This window comes from Oncorhynchus nerka, linkage group LG16, assembly GCF_034236695.1.
Source record: "Oncorhynchus nerka isolate Pitt River linkage group LG16, Oner_Uvic_2.0, whole genome shotgun sequence".
Taxonomy (NCBI): domain Eukaryota; kingdom Metazoa; phylum Chordata; class Actinopteri; order Salmoniformes; family Salmonidae; genus Oncorhynchus; species Oncorhynchus nerka.
In genome coordinates, this window is record NC_088411.1 from 26,204,276 (window position 1) to 26,227,071 (window position 22,796).

Genomic DNA, 22,796 nt, shown 5'->3' on the forward strand with positions numbered 1-22,796 from the left:
CAAGACGGAAGGCAGGCGGGATGAGGCAAGATCAGGTGGGACCATTCTAGCCAATGAGAGGGCAGATACGGGTGTGAACAACAGGCCATAGAGAGGGAGGACTCCTCTTTGTATCTGTGCCACTATAGCGTCTGTGACAGCATGAGCAGCACCATTTAGGCTTTCTCCATTTTAAAGTAGTCAATTTTCTTCTTCTTTATTGGCTGATTGCGCCCAACTCATAGGAATACCCACCCAGTTGACTACTTTAAAATGGCGGAAGCCCTAAATAACAATGTCCATGCTAAAGCGGGTTATATTCACGATGAGTCCTCTATCTATCTCTATGACAACAGGCACAACTCCCATAAATCGTTTATTCCCACTTATATCAGTGCATTTGTAACTATTACGAAACGTCTATTCGATCTAATAAGCCTCACGTAGCAAATTAGCAATTCTATTTTTTGTTGACCAAATACGACACCACACATAAAAAAATCCACTTAGTGGGCTTATTTTCGTAGACGATTTAGGGCGGAGTAAACCCTCTCTCTTCGCCACTTCCTCTTTGATTATAGTGACGCAGCGCTAGTAATGACTCAAGTTTAACTTTAGTATTGTACTGTATACCGTATGAAATCAAATTGTTGCAGTTTAATTGATCGAGCTGTCTGTCATGCTTTTGGACCATGGATTTCATTAGCAATAATGCCATTGCAATTCGTATAGATTTAGTTCTACACTGCACATTTGCTATGTGGTAGAGGACCAGGTAAATTCTTTCCTGACTTCCTCTACAGTTGCTGCAACATACCTTCATCAGACTGCATTACACCAGAGGGGGAGCACCTAAACACTCTTATTTACAATGCAGTTAAAGTATGAGGCTCTGTGTAGCTGAGGGTTGGTTATGAAGACTGGTGCAAATAATTGTCTATATAGAGTAGACATGAGGTTACGTGTAATTACACATATCCTTTTATATGCATTACATTTGTTAATTAACTCAAATTAATTGTGTGTAAACCCCTCACCCTAGAATAATGATTTGAGATTAATCAGATATCTCCATGTAAATGTGTTTGCAAATCCTTGAGTACAGTATGTGTAGCCTACCTACACTGTTGAGAGGATAGAGAGGCAGACCAGCAGCCATTCTAACAAATTGGACAATGAAGTATCAATTATATTATATTGCATTATATTCTATTCATGGCAATGCATTTTGGGGCGGCAGATAGCCTAGTGGTTAGAGCGTTGGATTAGTAACCGAAAGGTTGAAATATCGAATCCCTGAGCTGACAAGGTAAACATCTCTTTCTTCCCCTGAACAAGGCAGTTAACCCACTATTCCTAGTCCGTCATTGAAAATAAGAATTTGTTTTTAACTGACTTGCCTAGTTAACTAAAGGTAAAATAGATTGGAGAAATATATTTCTCCCATAATACGACTAGCGTATGTAGTAAGCCTACATTTTATGCATTAATCTAATTCAGTGTTTAGGTCAGATTCAGGACTTCTCTCATTTCAATGTAATTATTTATTCTAGGGCTGGCTGTCTGTCTCACAAGGGTCAGAAAATGACGCTCCCTCTTTGTGCTCACTAACGCTCGTCTGTGCACGGTAGGTGGGACCAGGCGTTTCAGTACGCTATTCGTCACCAACACAACCCGGAGAACGTAGCCTAATGGCGTTTCGCTCAGACACCACCTATTGTGTGTGAGATGTAACTACGTCTGAAGGTTGTGACAGAGATATGTGGAAAGTCCCTAACACTGGAAATCCCCTTTAGTCAGTTTTTTTTCTCCGTCTACATTAACTAAATTAAGTTGGGGGACGTGATCTATGCTTTGACGGGTCTATACAGTGAATCAACCAAAATAGAATTGATTGTGCAGAAAGCTGAATGGCGTTGTGTGGACTGCTGCGGTTAACCTGATTGAAGTGGCAGAGGACTACCCGGAGCATCCTTAGGCTTTGTTGGTAGTCTTTGGACCGACATATTGCACAGGTAATATTCATTCATATTCTATATATTTATTTACCAAGGATTGTAACTCACTTTCATTTAAGCATTTGAAATATATCTACTATTGACTAACATTGAGAGGCCTTGGTCGTAGCATTGAGTTTCTGGGGACACAGACAGAGGTATGCGCGTTGGCATGGGCGCCATGGTTCTGACAGCCATTGTTTACGAAGACGTCACCCTCAAGCAATTAAAAAAACATTACCCAGTGGATTAAATCATTAATGTTACATTGTAACTATGTTTTTGACAATACTCGCGATGCAATGTTACAATGTTTCAACCGTTGCTGTCAGAGGAATTACGTAATCCGGACGTCAGCAGACTCCTGTTATTGTGTTTTGTGTAAACCGCAGCGCTCACCATTGTGCCAACGCTTCAATGTCTGCCAATATCGAAAGAGCGACAGTCTCCTTATTACATGGATATTTAGAGGTTCTCCTACAATGACATTATGCGCCTTCAAGGTAATCTATACCGTAATTGATGATGGATGCTTGAATTGCTTTGTTGCTTGAATTGTTTTGTTCTAAATAATGTATATGGTGCCCATAATATACAGTTACAGTATATTTCACATTGTAGGTAGGTACCTTTCCATAAGGTTTTAACAGCTTATTGTCATATATGAAATGGGTACAGATATCTGACAGACTGTTCTACAGATGGGAGATGACTTATGATTGATGAGCAATGTGTTATTCTTGATGTTAAAACACATTACTTTCAAGTTCCTGTTTCAATGGTCCTCCATCTTGAATACTGAAAATAACTGTAAGGGTTTTTAATAGTTCCATCCTGTGCAGTTCTTATGCATCGTTGTCAGTATTAACAACTTTTCTGTGATGGTGGGTGTGAGTGGGCCTTATGATTTCTACTAGCCACTGCCCAGCGCTGTGGGTCTGGGCAGTGGCTTTGGGTCTGGAAATCACCATCAGTTTGTAGAAGGCGTCTGTCATGTGCCTCAATCCCATTGGGGCGGCAGAGGCTGTGGGGAAATTCTAACTTGGAAAAGAACACAAAAGCCCTCTTGTTTGTCTTTATTCATTACCCACAATTTGTCTAGTATTAGAAGTGGCCCATATAGTCCAGTGATCAGAACCACGTGCTGCCAATGAAACCAACCAACAACTTTTTATTTTTCTCCTCTTCAGTTCTGCGTTTGTACACATTACATCTGGTGAACACCATGTCCCAGGGACAGAATTTCCTGCCCAAGTTCCTCTTTGTGAGTAACCTGCTGAAAGCGGTCAAGATCCGGGAGCGGGTGCCTAACGATGTGGTGAAGCCAGCGGCCAGCGGAGGCCTGATGCACCACCTGCGGGGAATGCACCGCTACACCCTGGAGATGATCCGCATGAGCCAGTTCCCCCAGGCCTTCCAACAGGTCATCCAGGCAGCCATCTTGGACAGGGCCATGCAGAGCTCCCTAGAGCAGGAGAAGAAGCTCAACTGGTGCCGCGAGGTCAAGAAGATGGTGCCATTGAGAACCAATGGTAATGTATTAGTTTGGGTTTCTGTTCCTCTTGCTGGTAGTAGGGGAGATGGTATTTGTCAAAGGAGTTTGAAAGACCTTGACACTGAAGAGTAAGAGTTACTCATACTGTTTCCCCTATGAGTTCTTTCAGCAGCAGTGGCAGGCAGGGTAACTTGGGGGAGTGAGGTGCATTGCTACTAGCGTTAGCACAATGACATGCTAGCTGTTAACATAGACTTCCAGTCATTGAGCCAACAAATATCCATTTAAAAGCACTGGGCCAACGCTGCTAAATCAATATAGGGGAAACACGGGTACTCAGACATTATGGTAAATGACAATGGTGAGATTGATTATCTTTTAGAATGACCATTAGCAGCTCTTGATTTGACTGGTACCTAACATGACTCTGAAGATTTACAGTACAGGATTTGTTCAGCGTATCTAAATCCTGACGTCTAGGGTAATTATGTGGGAGATCCCAAAGCAGAAATTCTATGGTGTCATAGTGATAATTTCCCCACCATTTTTCTAAAGACCATGTTGACTGAATTTATTCTGTTGACGCATTCAAACTCTGTAGTGCTCAGTTTCCGTCTGGTTAGATTCATACCTTGCAGTGGAGGTTTGGGTATACCCCTTCTCTCAATAAGTAGCTAAGTGAGTTGGACATTTATTCACAAATCATACAGCAAACACACCCACCTGTCTTGACTCACACGTGGGTGAGTTACCATGTCAATCCTGTAATTTCATTGAATCATTGCAAATATGGAATGTTATTGTCAGGAGGAGATATAACCAGGTTATTAGGCTTGCTTTTGTGTTGTCTTATTGAGGGTAAATATCTTATCACCTGTGGAATAGACATCTTGAACTTTTGGTAATTTAATGCTGTTATAACAAAGTAACAGTACATGAAACATGAATCATAGGCTATTGGCTTTTCCCTACATCATTTACATTTAAGTCATTTAGCAGACATGTTGAAACTACAGTATTTCCAGTAAAATGATAGTGATAACAAAAGTTTGTCTTCCTGGAAATCCAATTCAGAAACACCCTTTAACATGATACATATTTCCTTCCTTACGAAAGGATAGCATTTTCTCATAGAAGTTTCTGGAGGGCCCAGCTAGGCCTTGATTTGGGAAATCAGCGTATACAGTAGCCTCTCCTCTGAATGACACAGCAGCCATGACTTTCAGCAGAGGACTTTCAGACTGAGGAGGACCACCCTGTCTGTTGCTGGCTGGCTGCTGACTCACTGGAATTAATCTATTGTGTCAGGTGACCGGTGAATAAGAACAGGACAGGAGAAGCAGAGCAGGACATGAGAGACAAAGCAGGACATTGTGAGCCAGTGGATTCCCACTGTTGCCAAATAATGGATGGTCATTCTGTTGCTGACAAAAAATTCACAGTATTCTAAATGAGAATACTGAGAATACCACATACTGGTTTTAGGCAAAATCACAACTTTAATGTGTCACAGAATGGCCAAACCAAATATAAATTAAAATGTTGATGTGTGCATCTATAGTAACCCTTAGGGTGAGTGTATATCCCAAAAAGCTCAAATCTAAATATTGGCATGGTGGAGAAATGAAGCAAGTAAGAGGCATTATGGATGTTACATGAAATGGACAAGCTTTTTGGGAAGACTGAACATATTAGCAAAAGTCTGTGAGTTTGTAAGTCCTAGGTTGAAACATGGATAGCCATTTCGAAGGAAAGGTTTGGTTGAACACAAAAACAATACTTTTGAAAAGGTTTTAATTTGCAATATTACTTTAGAAGGAAATAGCTACCGTTATGGATGTTACACCCTCCGTTATGAAAGTTACAGAGTCTGAAACAGACATAAAAATGTTTGGTCATCTGGAACGTTTTTAAGATGTCAGCAAAAAGCATAGTAGTTTAGGATTACAGGTAGCCTTGATAATATACTGTATAGGCTAAGGCCATACCCCACATCCTATCAGGGTCATTGTTTTCCTTTATGTACACTACCGTTCAAAAGTTTGGGGTCACTTAGAAATGTCCTTGTTTTTGAAAGAAAAGCTATTTTTTTGTCCATTAAAATAACATCACATTGATCAGAAATACAGTGTAGACATTATTAATGTTGTAAATGACTATTGTAACTGGAAACGGCAGATTTTTAATGGAATATCTACATAGGCGTTTTTTTATGATTTAATGAAGCATTTTAAACTGGCCTTCTTTAGACTAGTTGAGTATCTGGAGCATCAGATTTTGTGGGTTCAATTACAGGCTCAAAATGGCCAGAAACAAAGATCTTTCTTCTGAAACTCGTCAGTCTATTCTTGTTCTGAGAAATGAAGGCTATTCCATGCGAGAAATTGTCAAGAAACTGAAAATCTCGTACAACGCTGTGTACTACTCCCTTCACAGAACAGCGCAAACTGTCTCTAACAAGAATAGAAAGAGGAGTGGGAGGCTCGGTGCACAACTGACCAAGAGGACAAGTACATTAGAGTGTCAACAGTGAAGAGGCGACTCCGAGGCGACTCCGAGATGCAGAGTTCCTCTGTCCAGTGTCTGTGTTCTTTTGCCCATCTTAATCTTGTCTTTTTATTGGCCTGTCTGAGATATGGCTTTTTCTTTGCAACTCTGCCTAGAAGGCCTACATCCCGGAGTTGCCTCTTCACTGTTGACGTTGAGACTTGTGTTTTGCGGGTACTATTTATTGAAGCTGCCAGTTGAGGACTTGTGAGGCGTCTGTTTCTCAAACTAGACGCTCTAATGTACTTATCATCTTGCTCAGTTGTGCACCGGGGCCTCCCACTCCTCTTTCTATTCTGATTAGAGCCAGTTTACGCAGTTCTGTGAAGGGAGTACTACACAGCATTGTACAAGAGCCTTCATTACTCAGAACAAGAATAGACTGACAAGTTTCAGAAGAAAGATCTTTGTTTCTGGCCATTTTGAGTCTGGGTTTTCTAATGATCAGTTAGCCTTTTAAAATTATAAACTTGGATTAGCTAACACAACATGCAATTGGAACACAGGAGTGATGGTTGCTGTCAATGGGCCTCTGTACGCCTATGTAGATATTCAATAAAAAATAAGCCGTTTCCAGCTACAAAAGTAATTTACAACATTAACAATGTCTACACTGTATTTCTGATTAATTTTATGTTATTTTAATGGTCAAAAAATTAGCTTTTCTTTTAAAAAAAAAGGACATTTCTAAGTGACTCCAAACTTTTGAACGGTAGTGTATTTCAAAATGAACCTTTACCAACTGAATGTAGACACAAATATGTCATTTTTCTTGTATTACACCTGATTGGAAATATGATATAACATTATGCAAATGAGGTAAAATACTGTAGATGTGCATATAACACCAATCCATTTTACTGGACCCTGAATGAAGTCAGCATATTTTGAGGGGTTTCATTTGAATAACACTCCAGGACTAATCACAGATTGTGGATAAACATTCTTTTCATCTTTCTATCTTTAAAAAACTACTACCATGTATGGGAAATTATATCACATAATGTTCAATATATCAATATTACTTCTGTAAAAGTCTAAGAATTACATCCCAGAACAAGCACACAAAATATCTGAATGCACATGCTTTTGAAGGTAAGATATGATAAATCTATATCCATCACATCCACAACCGTTATGGATGTTACGACCATCATAACGCTGAAAAAGGATACTCATATATAAACAACTTGATGAAAGTTAACGTTGCAGAGAAAGTTTCAAGACGATCCCATGTAAGGGGCTTAGATGTTACATTGCCCCCCCCCCCACCCCCCATCTTCACAAGACTGTAAGATAAGCAAATACAACTGAAGACATTCCATTAGGTCTGTATTACTTCATTAACATCTCAACCTTTTAACAAACACGAGTGGACAGCTGTGAGTGGGAAAACAAGCTCTCTTAATCTGTATTGGCCCAAATTCAACTGGTTAAATAAAGCTTGCACTCCAACATTTAGACCTTGGATAATTATGAAAGTGGTTTCGTTTGCAAATGACTAACTTTATTGTGCATGCACAGGTTGACTTTCCCAGGGAATTGCCCATTTACCAACAATATTTTATAGTCTGAAGGCAGACATTCAAAGGCAGGGTTTACCTGGGTTGCCCAGGTTATTTTATTTTTTATTTTCTGATTAATATACAACTGTAGGGGTCTGTTCAGTGTTCGGCAGAGTGCAACATTACAGAAAGTTCAGATAGAAATGTATTATGTAGAAGTACATATACATTTGCCATTTATCATTTAAAATAGGCAATTGTGTCAGATCTCATTCCATTTCTATCTGCAACATGTCAAATCTTTTCAAATCACTGAATACACCCCAGGTATAGGTTTTACGTCTACATATGAAGATTCTGACAACACAACAAGCATAGTGTGTTTATACCAGAAATAGGTTTTTGTCCAGTATGATTCAACCTTAAGATGGAACATAATCAAGATTTCCTGTTCTGTGCGGAGGTTTGTTGTTGCTCGGGTAGAATGTTCCCTTTACTGACGGAAAGCTTTCTCCTCATACATCAAATTATTTAAAGGATAGAAAGAGAAAAAACATTTTAGGCCCCTTTCCCTTGTATCCCTACTAGGCTCATGTCCTGCCTCTATTGGCAGCTGGTATCTACAGACTGGGGTGCAGATATTACATAGGTATAATAGTGGTGTACATATTACATAGTGGTGCACATAGTAATACATATATAGCAGTGCACATATAGTAGTACATATATACAAACAGTGGTGCAACACAGTGTCCACCTCTACAGGCCCAGACTGGTTCTTCAGCCTGGCGGAAGACAAAAAAGAGGAAGGCAGAAGGTGTCCCATGTCAGTACTCAGAACTTCCTTTTTTAAGTAGAGAAATATGCGTGTGTAAATATAAAAATATATCATCCCACGCGAAAATGAGACCTCTACTGGTCGTTGGCGAAGCTCGTAAAGAGAAAGCGTTCCAGCCGAGCCAAGCTCCGCCCCTCTGGAAAGTCCAGAGTCTGATGTCTATGGAGCAGCAGACAGGGGAAGAAAGAGTCGAGCCTCACGGCACTTAGTCACAGAGAACCACACTCAGGGAAATTCCTCTCTTTAGTGTGGCAGGCAGCAGGGTATTTCAGACGAGCTAGGCTCCCCGTACTCACTGATGTTTCACAATGACAAAAAGACCCGCCGCCCTGCAATTAGAGTCAACATTTTCTCCATAGAGTTTACCATTGATATCTTGAACTTGGATTAAAACCTGCATACGCAACTCGAAATTTACCTGATTTACTCATTCAGCCCCTGTCTGTCACCCTATCCAGTCATCACTGAAGGCTGTTCTTTCATTCTCTTATTTAGTTTGGGTTATTTCAGTGTTAACGTGCCAATGGACCATATAACTATCTAATTAAAATACAGTTAGAGTTTAAACCAATTCTGTATGTGTCTTAGACCTAGTGGTCCAGTCTGTTTTAGCCATGTTGTATGGCGTGATGACAACAATAGAAGACTGATAGAGTGGGGAGAACAAGTATTTGACACACTGCTGATTTAGCAGGTTTTCATAATTACAAAGCATGTAGAGGTCTGTAATTTGTTAATCATAGGTGCACTTCAACTGTGAGAGACTGAATCTAAAACAAAACTCCAGAAAATCACATTGTATGATTTTTAAGTAATTCAGTTGCATTTTATTGCATGACATAAGTATTAGATACATCAGAAAAGCAGAACTTAATATTTGGTACAGAAACCTTTGTTTGCAATTACAGTTTCCTGTAGTTCTTGACCAGGTTTGCACACACTGCAGCAGGGATTTTGGCTCACTCCTCCATACAGACCTTCTCCAGATCCTTCAGGTTTCGGGACTGTCGCTGGGCAATATGGACTTTCAGCTCCCTCCAAAGATTTTCTATTGAGTTCAGGTCTGGAGACTGGCTAGGCCACTCCAGGACCTTGAGATGCTTCTTACGGAGCCACTCCTTAGTTGCCCTGACTGTGTGTTTCGGGTCGTTGTCATGCTGGAAGACCCAGGCACGACCCATCTTCAATGCTCTTACTGAGAGTAGGAGGTTGTTGGCCAAGATCTCGCGATAGATGGACCCATCCGTCCTCCCATCAATACGGTGCAGTCGTCCTGTCCCCTTTGCAGAAAAGCATCCCCAAAGAATGATGTTTCCACCTCCATGCTTCACGGTTGAGATGGTGTTCTTGGGGTTGTACTCATTCTTCTTCTTCCTCCAAACACATGGCGAGTGGAGTTTAGACCAAAAAGCTCTATTTTTGTCTCATCAGACCACATGACCTTCTCTCAAACTTCAGATGGGCCTGGACATGCGCTGGCTTGAGCAGGGGGACCTTGCGTGCGCTGCAGGATCTTAATCCATGACGGTGTAGTGTGTTACTAATGGTTTTCTTTGAGACTGTGGTCCCAGCTCTCTTCAGGTCATTGACCAGGTCCTGCCGTGTAGTTCTGGGCTGATCCCTCCCCTTCCTCATGATCATTGATGCCCCACGAGGTGAGCTCTTGCATGGAGCCCCAGACCGAGGGTGATTGACCGTCATCTTGAACTTCTTCCATTTTCTAATAATTGCGCCAACAGTTGTTGCCTTCTCACCAAGCTGCTTGCCTATTGTCCTGTAGCCCATCCCAGCCTTGTGTAGGTCTACAATTTTATCCCTGATGTCCTTACACAGCTCTCTGGACTTGGCCATTGTGGAGAGGTTGGAGTCTGTTTGATTGAGTGTGTGGACAGGTGTCTTTTATACAGGTAACGAGTTCAAACAGGTGCAGTTAATACAGGTAAGGAGTGGAGAACAGGAGGGCTTCTTAAAGAAAAACAGGTCTGTGAGAGCCTGAATTCATACTGGTTGGTAGGTGATCAAATACTTATGTCATGCAATAAAATACAAATTAATTACTTAAAAATCATACAATGTGATTTTCTAGATTTTTGTTGTAGATTCGGTCTCTCACAGTTGAAGTGTACCTATGATAACAATTACAGACCTCTACATGCTTTGTAAGTAGGAAAACCTGCTAAATCGGCAGTGTATCAAATACTTGTTCTCCCCTCTGTACATAAAGTGTGGGACCAGGCTAATGTGTCAAAGCCCACAGTACCTGCACAAAGTTTTTCTCTGGTCTCTCAAATAAGATAAAAAAGGAATGCAATAAAAGTACACCACCAAAACGACCAGTGCTGATAGAGTCTGACATCAATCTTTCTCAGGCCTTTTTATATTTCCTCTGTAAGGTGATGAATGATGGTCAGATATAATGGATGCCGAAAGAGCACTGTGAGAGCTTGTCTGGAAATCCCCTCTCCTTTTAGACTATTTTCTCCAAGCGATACAGGTCTTTGTCTGTCATGGATAGTTTTGCCGTTAATGACTTGCAGTATTACCTGTGGTGATGTGAGGATGGGCACTTTGTATCTCACATAAACACAGATTCCTATTAAAGGACTGGAGATAAACTTAACATCTACAGTACGTGTCTGGCTCAAACCAGACAAAGTTGAATGCGTCAACATAATAAAGTCAGTCGACATATTTGTTGACACAGGCTTGTTTTTAATAAAGGATGTTCTAGTGGGGATCCTGTGCCGTATGTAATATCTACTCCCATTTCTCATGTGTTGCAGGAGATGGGAACTGTCTTCTCCATGCTGCATCTCAGTACATGCTGGGGGTGCAGGACACAGACCTGGTCCTGAGGAAGGCCCTGTTCAGCGTGCTAAAGGAGACAGACACGGGCAACTTCAGAGCCCGTTTCCAGACTGAGCTGCTGCAGTCTCAGGAGTTCACCCAGACTGGCCTGCGTTACAGCACCATGGTGAGGAACGGAGGCCCTGCTACGGCTAGGATGGTGTTACTATGGCAGACCTGGGTGCATAATGATAATTGCATAATGTCAGATACTTGGAAAGTATAGTAAGCCGTGCTTAATTTAGTTTGGAGTTTGCACTTTTGGGCCTATTCCATTGGTGTCATTGTACCAGGCAAGCTATGTCAAGTGCAGCCCAAGTATTTGAAAGTGTTTGACGTATTGTATATATTTGACCAAGGTCTGTTAGTAGTATCGCCTGTTAGTAGTATCACCCAAGTCTGTTAGTAGTATCACCTGTTAGTAGTATCACCCAGGTCTGTTAGTAGTATCACCCAAGTCTGTTAGTAGTATCACCTGTTAGTAGTATCACCCAGGTCTGTTAGTAGTATCACCTGTTAGTAGTATCACCCAGGTCTGTTAGTAGTATCACCCAGGTCTGTTAGTAGTATCACCCAAGTCTGTTAGTAGTATCACCTGTTAGTAGTATCACCCAGGTCTGTTAGTAGTATCACCTGTTAGGCTGCTTTGAACATTATGATACTACTATCTCAAAATGTTTTGTATTTTCAGAATTGGGAGGAGGAATGGGAGAAAATCATCAAGATGGCATCACCTGTATCCAGCAGCAACGGGCTGCAGTTTGACTCCCTGGAAGACATACACATCTTTGTCCTCTCAAACATCCTCCGCAGGCCCATCATCGTCATCGCAGGTACAGCCTTTCTCAATGGAGCCTTTCATCATTCAGTTCATCAGAAGTTTTGTTTACATTGTACAAGTATGCTCCGTCTCTATTCTGTTGGTTCAATTGTACAGGTCAAACTCAAGCACACATTTTTGAAAGTGCTTGACAAATTCTTTTGACCCTGGTCTGGTGTGTACAGTTTCTGTACCTCTTTCTGTAGGTCTGTCTGCTATTGCAGTAGAAGCAATCAGTCAAGTATGGTGTCCAGTGTCTAACTCATGGCTGTATCCTTACAGACCAGGTGCTACGTAGCATGAAATCCTGCTCCTCCTTCTCTCCCCTCAATGTGGGGGGCATCTACCTGCCTTTACACTGGCCTCCAGGGGAGTGCTACAAATACCCCATAGTGCTCGGCTACGACTCCCAGCACTTTGCCCCCCTCATCACCATCAAAGACAGTGGCCCGGGTGTGTACAGTAACCATCATTGATAGATTACCCTGTTGAGGAGTGCTTGTAGAATGAGGGTGAATGTGACCTATATACCGCATCCTACTAAATTTAGTAATTTCTTCTGCTGTTTTTGTTGTACAGCGTCATTGGGTCCCAGAAAAGTGGTATATACCTAACGCCTATGTATTATTCATGTATTATTATTATGACTGTGTGCCCCAGAGATCCGAGCGGTGCCGCTGATCAACCCGGGTCGTGGGGGCTTCGAGGAGCTCAAGGTGCACTTCCTGATGGAGAAGGAGCAGACGCAGAAGGAGAGGCTGCTGAAGGACTACCTAATGCTGATTGAAATCCCTGTCATTGGACTGGGCTATGACACCACACGCATCATCAACGCTGCCAGGTGGGTGGGACACTAGAGGCATGGGGAACTACAGAGAACAGGATATAAAGCACGGTTTAAAAAGCACTACAAATCTGTTTTTAAAAGTATGTTTGTGGCATAATAGTACGTCATTTGTATTTACCTTATTTAATCGAGTGGGTCAGTTGAGAACCAATTGTCAATAGATGACGACCTGGCCGAGAGGTGTGTGATTAGCCTATCAATAGTTCTGAGTGTGTTCCATGTTGCCTCTCCCAGGCTGGATGAAGGGAACCTGCCTGAGGACATGAACCTGATGGAGGACTACCTCCAGTTGGTCAACCACGAGTACAAGCGCTGGCAGGAAGACAAGGACCAACTGTGGGCCGCCCAGCCCCATAGACCACCCCCCTTCTCCGTGTCCCAGCTGTCCCTTATCGAGATCCGCTGTGCCACACCACGATGCACCTTCTACGTCTCCGTGGACACCCAGCCACACTGCCACGAGTGCTTTGAGAAACGCCAGGGCCAGCCTAATGGGAGGATAGAGGCCGCTCCTACGAAAGGCGGTGGTCAGGCTTGTGAGCCAGAGTGTAGTAGTGGCTGCCGGGCAGTGTTATCCAGCCCACGCTCCGTCCCTCCCCCACCCACGGCGCCCAGCCTCAGCCTGTACAGCGAGACCCACGCCATGAAGTGCAAGACACCCGGCTGCCTTTTCACCCTCAGCGTGGAGCACGATGGTCTGTGTGAACGCTGCTTCAACACCCGGCAGAATGCACCCACTGCTGATGGCCCCTCGGGCCTCCCCCTGCCTGCCCACCTTGGCTGGCCCCAGTGGGGCGCGGGACGGGAGCAGGAGACAGAGCGGTGCAACGTGTGCCACCAGAAGGCCTTCAGAATATTTAACGGACTGTGCCCCCCGTGCCTCCAGAGAACTGCTACGGAGAGGGGCGAGGATCCCCAGCCACCGGCAACAGCCAGGATAGAGGCCTCCTCTGGGTCGTTATGGACCCAGCCCCAGCCAAGGGACTCTGAGCGCTCAGGCACCTCGGCTCTCAACGGCCACACGTCTGGCCGGCCCTGTAAGAGGTCGGGATGCCAGTTCTTCGGGACTCAACAGAATCTTGGATTCTGCACCATCTGTTACCTGGACTATCAGACCAACCACCGTAAGTCTAATCAGCCGCTTGCTCATAGTCATTTTAACAAGAAATGCTATTCTAATAATTTCCCAGCAAAACCTTGATTTCATCAAAGGGAATCAGGCCACATCAAACCCACAGTTGTCATGTCTACTATTAATCTACTTATATCAGTATACTTACAGACAACATGAAACAAACAAAATGTTTATACTAGACAGTACTGGGAAACCTGCAAATTTACTGGAATCTCAAGATAAGTTGATATTGTGTGTGTGGTCATATGTGAGTTTGACGTGTGGTTTTGCTGTGTTCACCTCCCCCAGTGGCGACCCCTCATCCTCCCCCTGCTCCAATCCAGAGTCGTCACGCGTCAGAGGCAGGTTTCCAGGATGCTTCGCGCTGTCGGGGCACGGACTGTGGGGCCATGGGCAAGGTCATGCTGGAGGGTTACTGCAACAAGTGCTACGTAAAGGAGCAGAGCACCAGGCTCAACCAGGCTGCTACCAGGGCTCCCGGCACCCACTCCCCTCCACTGGTCATGGTGAGTGTCTCCTTCCCTCTCACACAGGGCCCAGTGGCTGTACACCACATTTTGAATTGCAGATAATGTTTTACAATGTTTCAGAGAGTAAATAAAAGTCTTAGATCAGATAGAATGATTTGTTTCCACAAGTGACAATGTTCCTCTGTTTTTCTCTCTCTCTGCAGCGAACAGCTAAACCAGAAAGAGACAGAACCAGACAGACGCAGACCCAGACCCAGGCAACGTGTAGGCGGAGTGGCTGCAGTAACATCTCCCCCGGCTGCACAGACCTGTGTCCAGAGTGCCACACGCGAAACACGCGGGGGCAGAGAGAGAGTCGCAGAGAGAGGGCAGGGGCACCTAAAGAGAAGACAAAGCAGCGCTGTAAAACCCTAGGCTGTGAGCACTATGCTAACCAAGAGAAGCAAGGCTACTGTAATGAATGTGACCTCTTTAAGCAGATCTACAGGGGGTGAGCCCAAAGGTTTGGGGAAGATTAAAATGGCCGTGCCACGATGCTAGTCAATGCATCTCTGAAACTAGTGACCTTATGGCCAAAAGCCCATTTTAAAATGTGTTCATGAAGAGCGGGGGCAGTAGAAATGGCCGGCAGAATACCTCTTAGTGCAATTATTATTATCTCACGTGTACAGGACGAGAGGTGAGGTATACGTGTCATAAAACTGACAACATATGTACAGTATGTATCTAAGTACATACTGTATCATGCTGGACTACTGATTGTATCTTGAAAAAAGCGCAATGTGTAAACTGCTTAATAATACGGCCAAGGAATTATCTATCAAGCAGCTAGCTACCTACACAATAATGTGTTAAACCACAGCTTTTGTTTAAGAACCTCATTGACCAAAGTTCTGACAAGTGCAAAGCTGTGCCAAAGCCATCATGCACTGCCAAAATGAGTTTGTTTAGTCAAAATTCGGTGTTAAACAGGAGTAGTTACAGTCTCAAAAACTGCACCTACCTAGACAGCTAATGTACAGTCTCTGAGCATTTGCGAGTGGGCAGGACCCTTAAAAGTATGGTGCTACTTGTACAGAAAGCAAACATGGAGGTTCTGTGACATGACAGAGAAAACAGTAGTTAGAACTCAATCATATTCAACCTCTCCCACCGCCGCATAGATGTCTGCTGGCAGTACAGATGCTGTTGCCTTTTGTGGTTGTGTTCTTGTTTGTTGTTGACCACTTTTGTATCTGTATTGTAGAAATACAAGTTAATGCTTGCCCTGAGAGTTGTACCGCGTTACAGTATGTTCTATATGTGGCCTCTGTTAATGCTGGGCAATTACCTTCACACAGACTCCAAGTTAATGACTAACTTACAGAGAAAGATAAGAGCAGAGTTCAGTTGATCTCGTCCAAGGGGATTGCCAGTGAAGAAAGGAGTGTGTGTTTGAAAGGAAAGGAAAGAAAACATAAGTGCAGGAGAAATCCCCTTAGAGCTCAATACCTCAGTCAGAGGAGGGAGGGAGGCCAAGAGAAGGTAAACAAATACACCTGTGGGGAAAAAAATGAAAGAGCAACACACCCCCTTGGCTTGGTTCACACCATGTAGCTGTGGCACGGCAGCCAGTGCTCTTAGCTACCATGAGCTGGTAGGCCCCAGCCTGCAGTAAAATACCTCTCCACCCGTAGAACCTGGCTTGCAGTAGAGTACCTCTTCATCATAGGGGCTCTGCTGAAATCTGCTCTGCTCACACGATGCCTCACTCCAGTACTCACACCTGTGTGATATGCGCAAGCAAACTGACATTCCTTTTCTTCTTTTATATCTATATATTTGAACTGACATTTTTGTTCCTGCCAAAAAACGTGCCATCATCTACAAAGCATTCTCGTGACCTCTTAACCAACGCAACGTTGAAACAAAAGAACATCTGTTCAATATGCATATCTGACGTCTGTTAAAAATTAGATTTATGGTAGCCTAGATAGAGATCTGGTCTTTAATCAGATGATAAACATAATATAATATAAGGGCAATTAGTTCATTACGAGACATCAAAGGAGTACATGCTCTTTGGTTATGGGTCGGAACTCTGATCATCACATACTACTTGCACAATACTTAATAAGCTGCTCCGGAATTTAGGATGGTACTTTCCTTGACATGCATAGGGACATTCCAATGTTAGACGTAAACACGCAAAGTTGTAACAAAACATGCAAAAGTTGTGAGATACATTTTTGTGTAACCTTTCAATAATAGGGTATTGTATGAAAAGCTTTGTTTTGTTTGTTAAGTATTTATTCATATCAAATATTATCTGTATTGTGCGTTTCAATACTTATTTATATGTTGTCCTGAAATGAATTATTTTTATTAAGAAAACCTGACATTGTCTTGTTGCTTATTTCAACACTGTGTGTATTTGTGTGTGTGCGTGTGCTTGCGCATCAACAAAGTGTGTGTGCGTGTGCTTGCGCATCAACAAAGTGTGTGTTTGTGTGCTTGCGTATGAACAAACTCTACAGAACATATTTCTACATTTCGTATGTGAGTAACTGGATATTGCTCAATGATTGGTTTTCAAAAATGACATTATTCTGTGTTTTCTGTTTTTAGAGTGATTATATTACTGATGTGTGGTGTGTTTTCCAGTGGAGACATATGGGCCTGTGCCAAAGTGCAGCTAGACACTACCACATTGACCTGCTCATATTTTTAGCTAAACCATCCACATTACGTTTCTAAAGCATCTTGGTTCTCACACACACATACGTGTTTCACTTTAACAAAATTCTCATTACATTTTTTTTCACTCTTTCTAACAATGTAATTCTGAAAGTAAACCCACATGTCTGACCTCTCACGGCCTTGGCCCATAGTGCTTGAAAAGCAGGCAACCCCCTTCAGAATCCTCACAGTTGAGTCACAGCTGAAAGGAAAGTCTTCATCAGAAGTTACCGCTGCTGAGGGAGAGTTAGGGTGAGGGAGGGGATATAGGTTGTTGGGCAGAGGTGACATTTCAGGAGTGCGTGGGAGGGAGGAATAGCGTTAGCGTGGGTACTAGGGGAGAATCTCAATTGCATACTCCTCGCGTCCTCTCTACTTGCTTCCCTCCCCTTTGACCTTCTCCAATGGGTTTTGAGAAGGAGGCAAGGGGAGAGGATGTGAGGAGAATGCAATTGAGAGTCTACCTAAGTCAGCCAAAAGCCGTTGACATGGCAGGTGGGCAGATGTGGTGGTCTGAAAATAACTTTGCATTCAAAGTGGGCGGCTGTGTTATCACCTGGCAGTTACCCCATTGTTGCACATTATCAAGGGTTAAAACGTAGGTTTATGGTAGGCCTATGTGAAATTCTTCTAGCTCAGGACTCTCTTGTATTCTGTTTCAATTCAGGAAGTTGAGCTGCGAGCTCTGTTTTGCAATCGGCAGTGGGTGTAACCAACTCTGACCGTGTTATCCAAAAGCAAGACAAACAAGTTGATCATGGTAACTATGTACACTATGCCTATGGGGTGAATGACCTTAAGTACCTGCTGTAAATGAGACGTACAGTTTCATTTTGCATCATGTATGAGTATGAAGTACGGTATGACTAGGACCAGGAGTTTTGGGGCACTTTTTGAGGCACTGCTTTAACTGGCATTTCCAGCCTTATTCACTAGTGTTGCTGAAGGTAGGAAATCCTAGGAAATTTTCTGTAATTGGCACAAGCTGTCTCCAATCAATCAATCAATCAATCAATCAATGTCTGGCATGTGGTTGAAGGATTGCCTAAGCCATGGGAAGCGTAGCTCTGTGAATATTAAATTGCACAAAACCTATTATTTTGCAAGGAATACTATTTGTAGATCAGAGGTGATCCTCTCCATCGGACTCAGAAGTTGTAGGTAAAAATATGGGCAATTCAATGAAACCGACCATGAAAGTATATTGTATGGAATTTGAGGGGTAGCTGTAGCCCCAACTGGGACCTGAACCCAGGACCAGCAACTGTCAAACCAACACCTTAACCAGCCTGAATGTCTTCAGTATTTGGTCCCGTATTCCTTGCATACAATGACTACAATGACTATGTGTGTGACTACAAACTTTTTGTATGCATTTGCAGTTTGTTTTGGTTGTGTTTTTGATGATGCTTTACCATTTTGTCATCGTTTGCAGACAGACATGTTCTTTTGATGAATGTATTTGCAATTTTGCTGATATACAGTATGGTTTTTAACTGAACAAAAATATAAACGCAAAATACAACATTTTCAAAGATTTTGCTGAGTTGTGTAAGGAAATGTAAATAAATTCATTAGGCCCTAATCTATAGATTTCACATGACTGGGAATACAGATATGCAGCTGTTGGTCAGGTGTGACCAGTATCTGGTGTGACCATAATTTGCCTCATGCAGCGCGACAGATCTCCTTTGCATAGTTGATCAGGCTGTTGATTGTGGCCTGTGGAATGTTGTCCCACTCCTCTTCGATGGCTGTGCAAAGTTGCTGGATATTGACAGGAACTGGAACACAGTGTTGTACACGTCGATCCAGAGCATCCCAAAATTGCTCAATGGGTGACATGTCTCGTGAGTATGTAGGCCATGGAAGAAGTGGGACATTTTCAGCTTCCATGAATTGTGTACAGATCCTTGGGACATGCCTTATCATGTTGAAACATGAGGTAATGGAGCAGATGAATGGCACGACAATGGGCCTCAGGATCTTGTCACTGTACTTCTATGTATTCAAATTGCCATCGATAAAATTCAGTTGTGTTCGTTGTCTGTAGCTTATGCCTGCCCATAAGATAACACCACCAACACCATGGGGCTCTCTGTTTACTACATTGACATCAGCAAACCGCTCACCCACACAACGTCATCTGCCCAGTACAGTTGAAATCTGGATTCATCCGTAAAGACCACACTTCTCCAGCATGCCAGGGGCAATCGAAGGTGAGGATTTGCACAATGAAGTCGGTTACGACGCAGAACCGTCAGGTCAAGACCCTGATGAGTACGACGAGCAGCCAGATGAGCTGAGAGTTTGTGGAGAATTGTTTTTCTTGTGCAAACCCACAGTTTCATCAGCTGTCCGGATGGCTAGTGTCAGACGATCCCACAGGTGAAGAAACCGTATGTGGAGGTCCTGGGCTGGCGTGGTTACACATGATCTGCGGTTGTGAGGCCAGTTGGACGTACAGCCAAATCTCTAAAACGACATTGGAGGCGGCTTATGGTAGAAGAATCAACATTCAATTCTCTGGCAACAGCTCTGATGGACATTGCTGCAGTCAGTGTGCCAATTGTACGCTCCCTCAAAACGTGAGAAATCTGTGGCATTGTGACAACACTGCACATTTTAGAGTGGCCTTTTATTAGTATTTTATTTATTTAACCTTTATTTAACTAGGCAAGTCAGTTAAATTAAGAACAAATTATTATTTATAATGATGGCCTACCGAAAGGCAAAAGGCCTCCTGCGGGGACAGGATTTTTTTTAAATAACGGGATTTAAAAAAAAAAAAGATATAGGACAAAACACATAACATGACAAGAGAGACAACACAACACTACATAAAGAGAGACCTAAAGACAACAACATAGCAAGGCAGCAACACATGACAACACAGCATGGTAGCAACACAACATGACAACAACATGGTAGCAGCACAACATGGTAGCAGCACAAAACATGGTACAAACATTATTGGGCACAGACAACAGCACAAAGGGCAAGAAGGTTGAGACAACAATACATCATGCAAAGCAGCCACAACCCTCCTGCTCCGTGGCTCGACGACTCATTGCGAGCTCACAGAACAGGGCTCCGGGCAGCCGAGCGGAAATGGAGGAAAACTCGCCTCCCTGCGGACCTGGCATCCTTTCACTCCCTCCTCTCTACATTTTCCTCTTCTGTCTCTGCTGCTAAAGCCACTTTCTACCACTCTAAAGTCCAAGCATCTGCCTCTAACCCTAGGAAGCTCTTTGCCACCTTCTCCTCCCTCCTGAATCCTCCTCCCCCCCCGCCCCCCTCCTCCCTCTCTGCAGATGACTTCGTCAACCATTTTGAAAAGAAGGTCGACGACATCCGATCCTCGTTTGCTAAGTCAAACGACACCGCTGGTTCTGCTCACACTGCCCTACCCTGTGCTCTGACCTATTTCTCCCCTCTCTCTCCAGATGAAATCTCGCGTCTTGTGACGGCCGGCCGCCCAACAACCTGCCCGCTTGACCCTATTCCCTCCTCTCTTCTCCAGACCATTTCCGGAGACCTTCTCCCTTACCTCACCTCGCTCATCAACTCATCCCTGACCGCTGGCTACGTCCCTTCTGTCTTCAAGAGAGCGAGAGTTGCACCCCTTCTGAAAAAACCTACACTCGATCCCTCCGATGTCAACAACTACAGACCAGTATCCCTTCTTTCTTTTCTCTCCAAAACTCTTGAACGTGCCGTCCTTGGCCAGCTCTCCCGCTATCTCTCTCAGAATGACCTTCTTGATCCAAGTCAGTCAGGTTTCAAGACTAGTCATTCAACTGAGACTGCTCTTCTCTGTATCACGGAGGCCCTCCGCACTGCTAAAGCTAACTCTCTCTCCTCTGCTCTCATCCTTCTAGACCTATCGGCTGCCTTCGATACTGTGAACCATCAGATCCTCCTCTCCACCCTCTCCGAGTTGGGCATCTCCGGCGCGGCCCATGCTTGGATTGCGTCCTACCTGACAGGTCGCTCCTACCAGGTGGCGTGGCGAGAATCTGTCTCCTTACCACGCGCTCTCACCACTGGCGTCCCCCAGGGCTCTGTTCTAGGCCCTCTCCTATTCTCGCTATACACCAAGTCACTTGGCTCTGTCATAACCTCACATGGTCTCTCCTATCATTGCTATGCAGACGACACACAATTAATCTTCTCCTTTCCCCCTTCTGATGACCAGGTGGCGAATCGCATCTCTGCATGTCTGGCAGACATATCAGTGTGGATGACGGATCACCACCTCAAGCTGAACCTCGGCAAGACGGAGCTGCTCTTCCTCCCGGGGAAGGACTGCCCGTTCCATGATCTCGCCATCACGGTTGACAACTCCATTGTGTCCTCCTCCCAGAGCGCTAAGAACCTTGGCGTGATCCTGGACAACACCCTGTCGTTCTCAACTAACATCAAGGCGGTGGCCCGTTCTTGTAGGTTCATGCTCTACAACATCCCAGAGTACGACCCTGCCTCACACAGGAAGCAGCGCAGGTCCTAATCCAGGCACTTGTCATCTCCCGTCTGGATTACTGCAACTCGCTGTTGGCTGGGCTCCCTGCCTGTGCCATTAAACCCCTACAACTCATCCAGAACGCCGCAGCCCGTCTGGTGTTCAACCTTCCCAAGTTCTCTCACGTCACCCCGCTCCTCCGCTCTCTCCACTGGCTTCCAGTTGAAGCTCGCATCCGCTACAAGACCATGGTGCTTGCCTACGGAGCTGTGAGGGGAACGGCACCTCAGTACCTCCAGGCTCTGATCAGGCCCTACACCCAAACAAGGGCACTGCGTTCATCCACCTCTGGCCTGCTCGCCTCCCTACCACTGAGGAAGTACAGTTCCCGCGCAGCCCAGTCAAAACTGTTCGCTGCTCTGGCCCCCCAATGGTGGAACAAACTCCCTCACGACGCCAGGACAGCGGAGTCAATCACCACCTTCCGGAGACACCTGAAACCCCACCTCTTTCAGGAATACCTAGGATAGGATAAAGTAATCCTTCTCACCCCCCTTAAAAGATTTAGATGCACTATTGTAAAGTGGCTGTTCCACTGGATGTCTTAAGGTGAACGCACCAATTTGTAAGTCGCTCTGGATAAGAGCGTCTGCTAAATGACTTAAATGTAAATGTAAACTGTCAGTAAGAGTGTCCCTTATTGAGATTTCGAATGAAGAGATTGAAATAAAACTGTCCAGTTTGAGTGTTTGTTGCAGCTCGTTCCAGTCACTAGCTGAGCTGCAGCGGACTGAAAAGACGAGCGACCTTTAACAGAATGTGACTGGCAGAACGGGTGTTGTATGTGGAGGATGAGAGCTGCAGTAGATGTCTAAGATAGGGGGGAGTGAGGCCTAAGAGGCTTTTATAAATAAGCATCAACCAGTGGGTCTTGCGACGGGTATACAGAGATGACCTGTTTACAGAGGAGTATAGAGCGCAGTGATGTGTTCTATAAGAAGCATTGGTGGAAAATCTGATGGCCGAATGGTAAAGAACATCTGGCCGTTCGAGAGCACCTTTACCTGCTGATCTATAAATTATGTCTCCGTAATCTAGCATGGGTAGGATGGTCATCTGAATCAGGGTTAGTTTGG

General features: G+C 44.0%; 1 protein-coding gene across 3 annotated transcripts; it reads left to right on the forward strand.

Annotated features, from left to right (window-relative positions):
* The first annotated feature begins 573 nt into the window (after positions 1-573).
* Positions 574-16,853, forward strand: LOC115144332 (tumor necrosis factor, alpha-induced protein 3). 3 transcript variants are annotated; one of them, XM_065002544.1, is made up of 10 exons: positions 574-1,288; positions 1,533-1,994; positions 3,167-3,508; positions 11,145-11,335; positions 11,900-12,041; positions 12,311-12,481; positions 12,689-12,869; positions 13,110-13,999; positions 14,299-14,516; positions 14,684-16,853. In XM_065002544.1, exons 3-10 carry the CDS (start codon positions 3,202-3,204, stop codon positions 14,972-14,974), a joined length of 2,391 nt encoding a protein of 796 aa, XP_064858616.1. In that variant the 5' UTR covers positions 574-1,288; positions 1,533-1,994; positions 3,167-3,201; the 3' UTR covers positions 14,975-16,853. The 3 variants fall into 3 exon arrangements, with proteins under 3 accessions (XP_064858616.1, XP_029541133.1, XP_029541132.1); XM_029685273.2 differs by having other exon boundaries at positions 574-1,994; XM_029685272.2 differs by lacking the exons at positions 574-1,288; positions 1,533-1,994 and adding an exon at positions 2,069-2,479.
* Positions 16,854-22,796: the final 5,943 nt, after the last annotated feature.

Coding starts and splice junctions, on each gene's coding strand:
- LOC115144332 (XM_029685272.2), top strand. Junction 11,336..11,899: donor GCCTGCGTTACAGCACCATG/GTGAGGAACGGA, acceptor TTGTATTTTCAG/AATTGGGAGGAGGAATGGGA. Junction 14,517..14,683: donor ACTCCCCTCCACTGGTCATG/GTGAGTGTCTCC, acceptor CTCTCTCTGCAG/CGAACAGCTAAACCAGAAAG.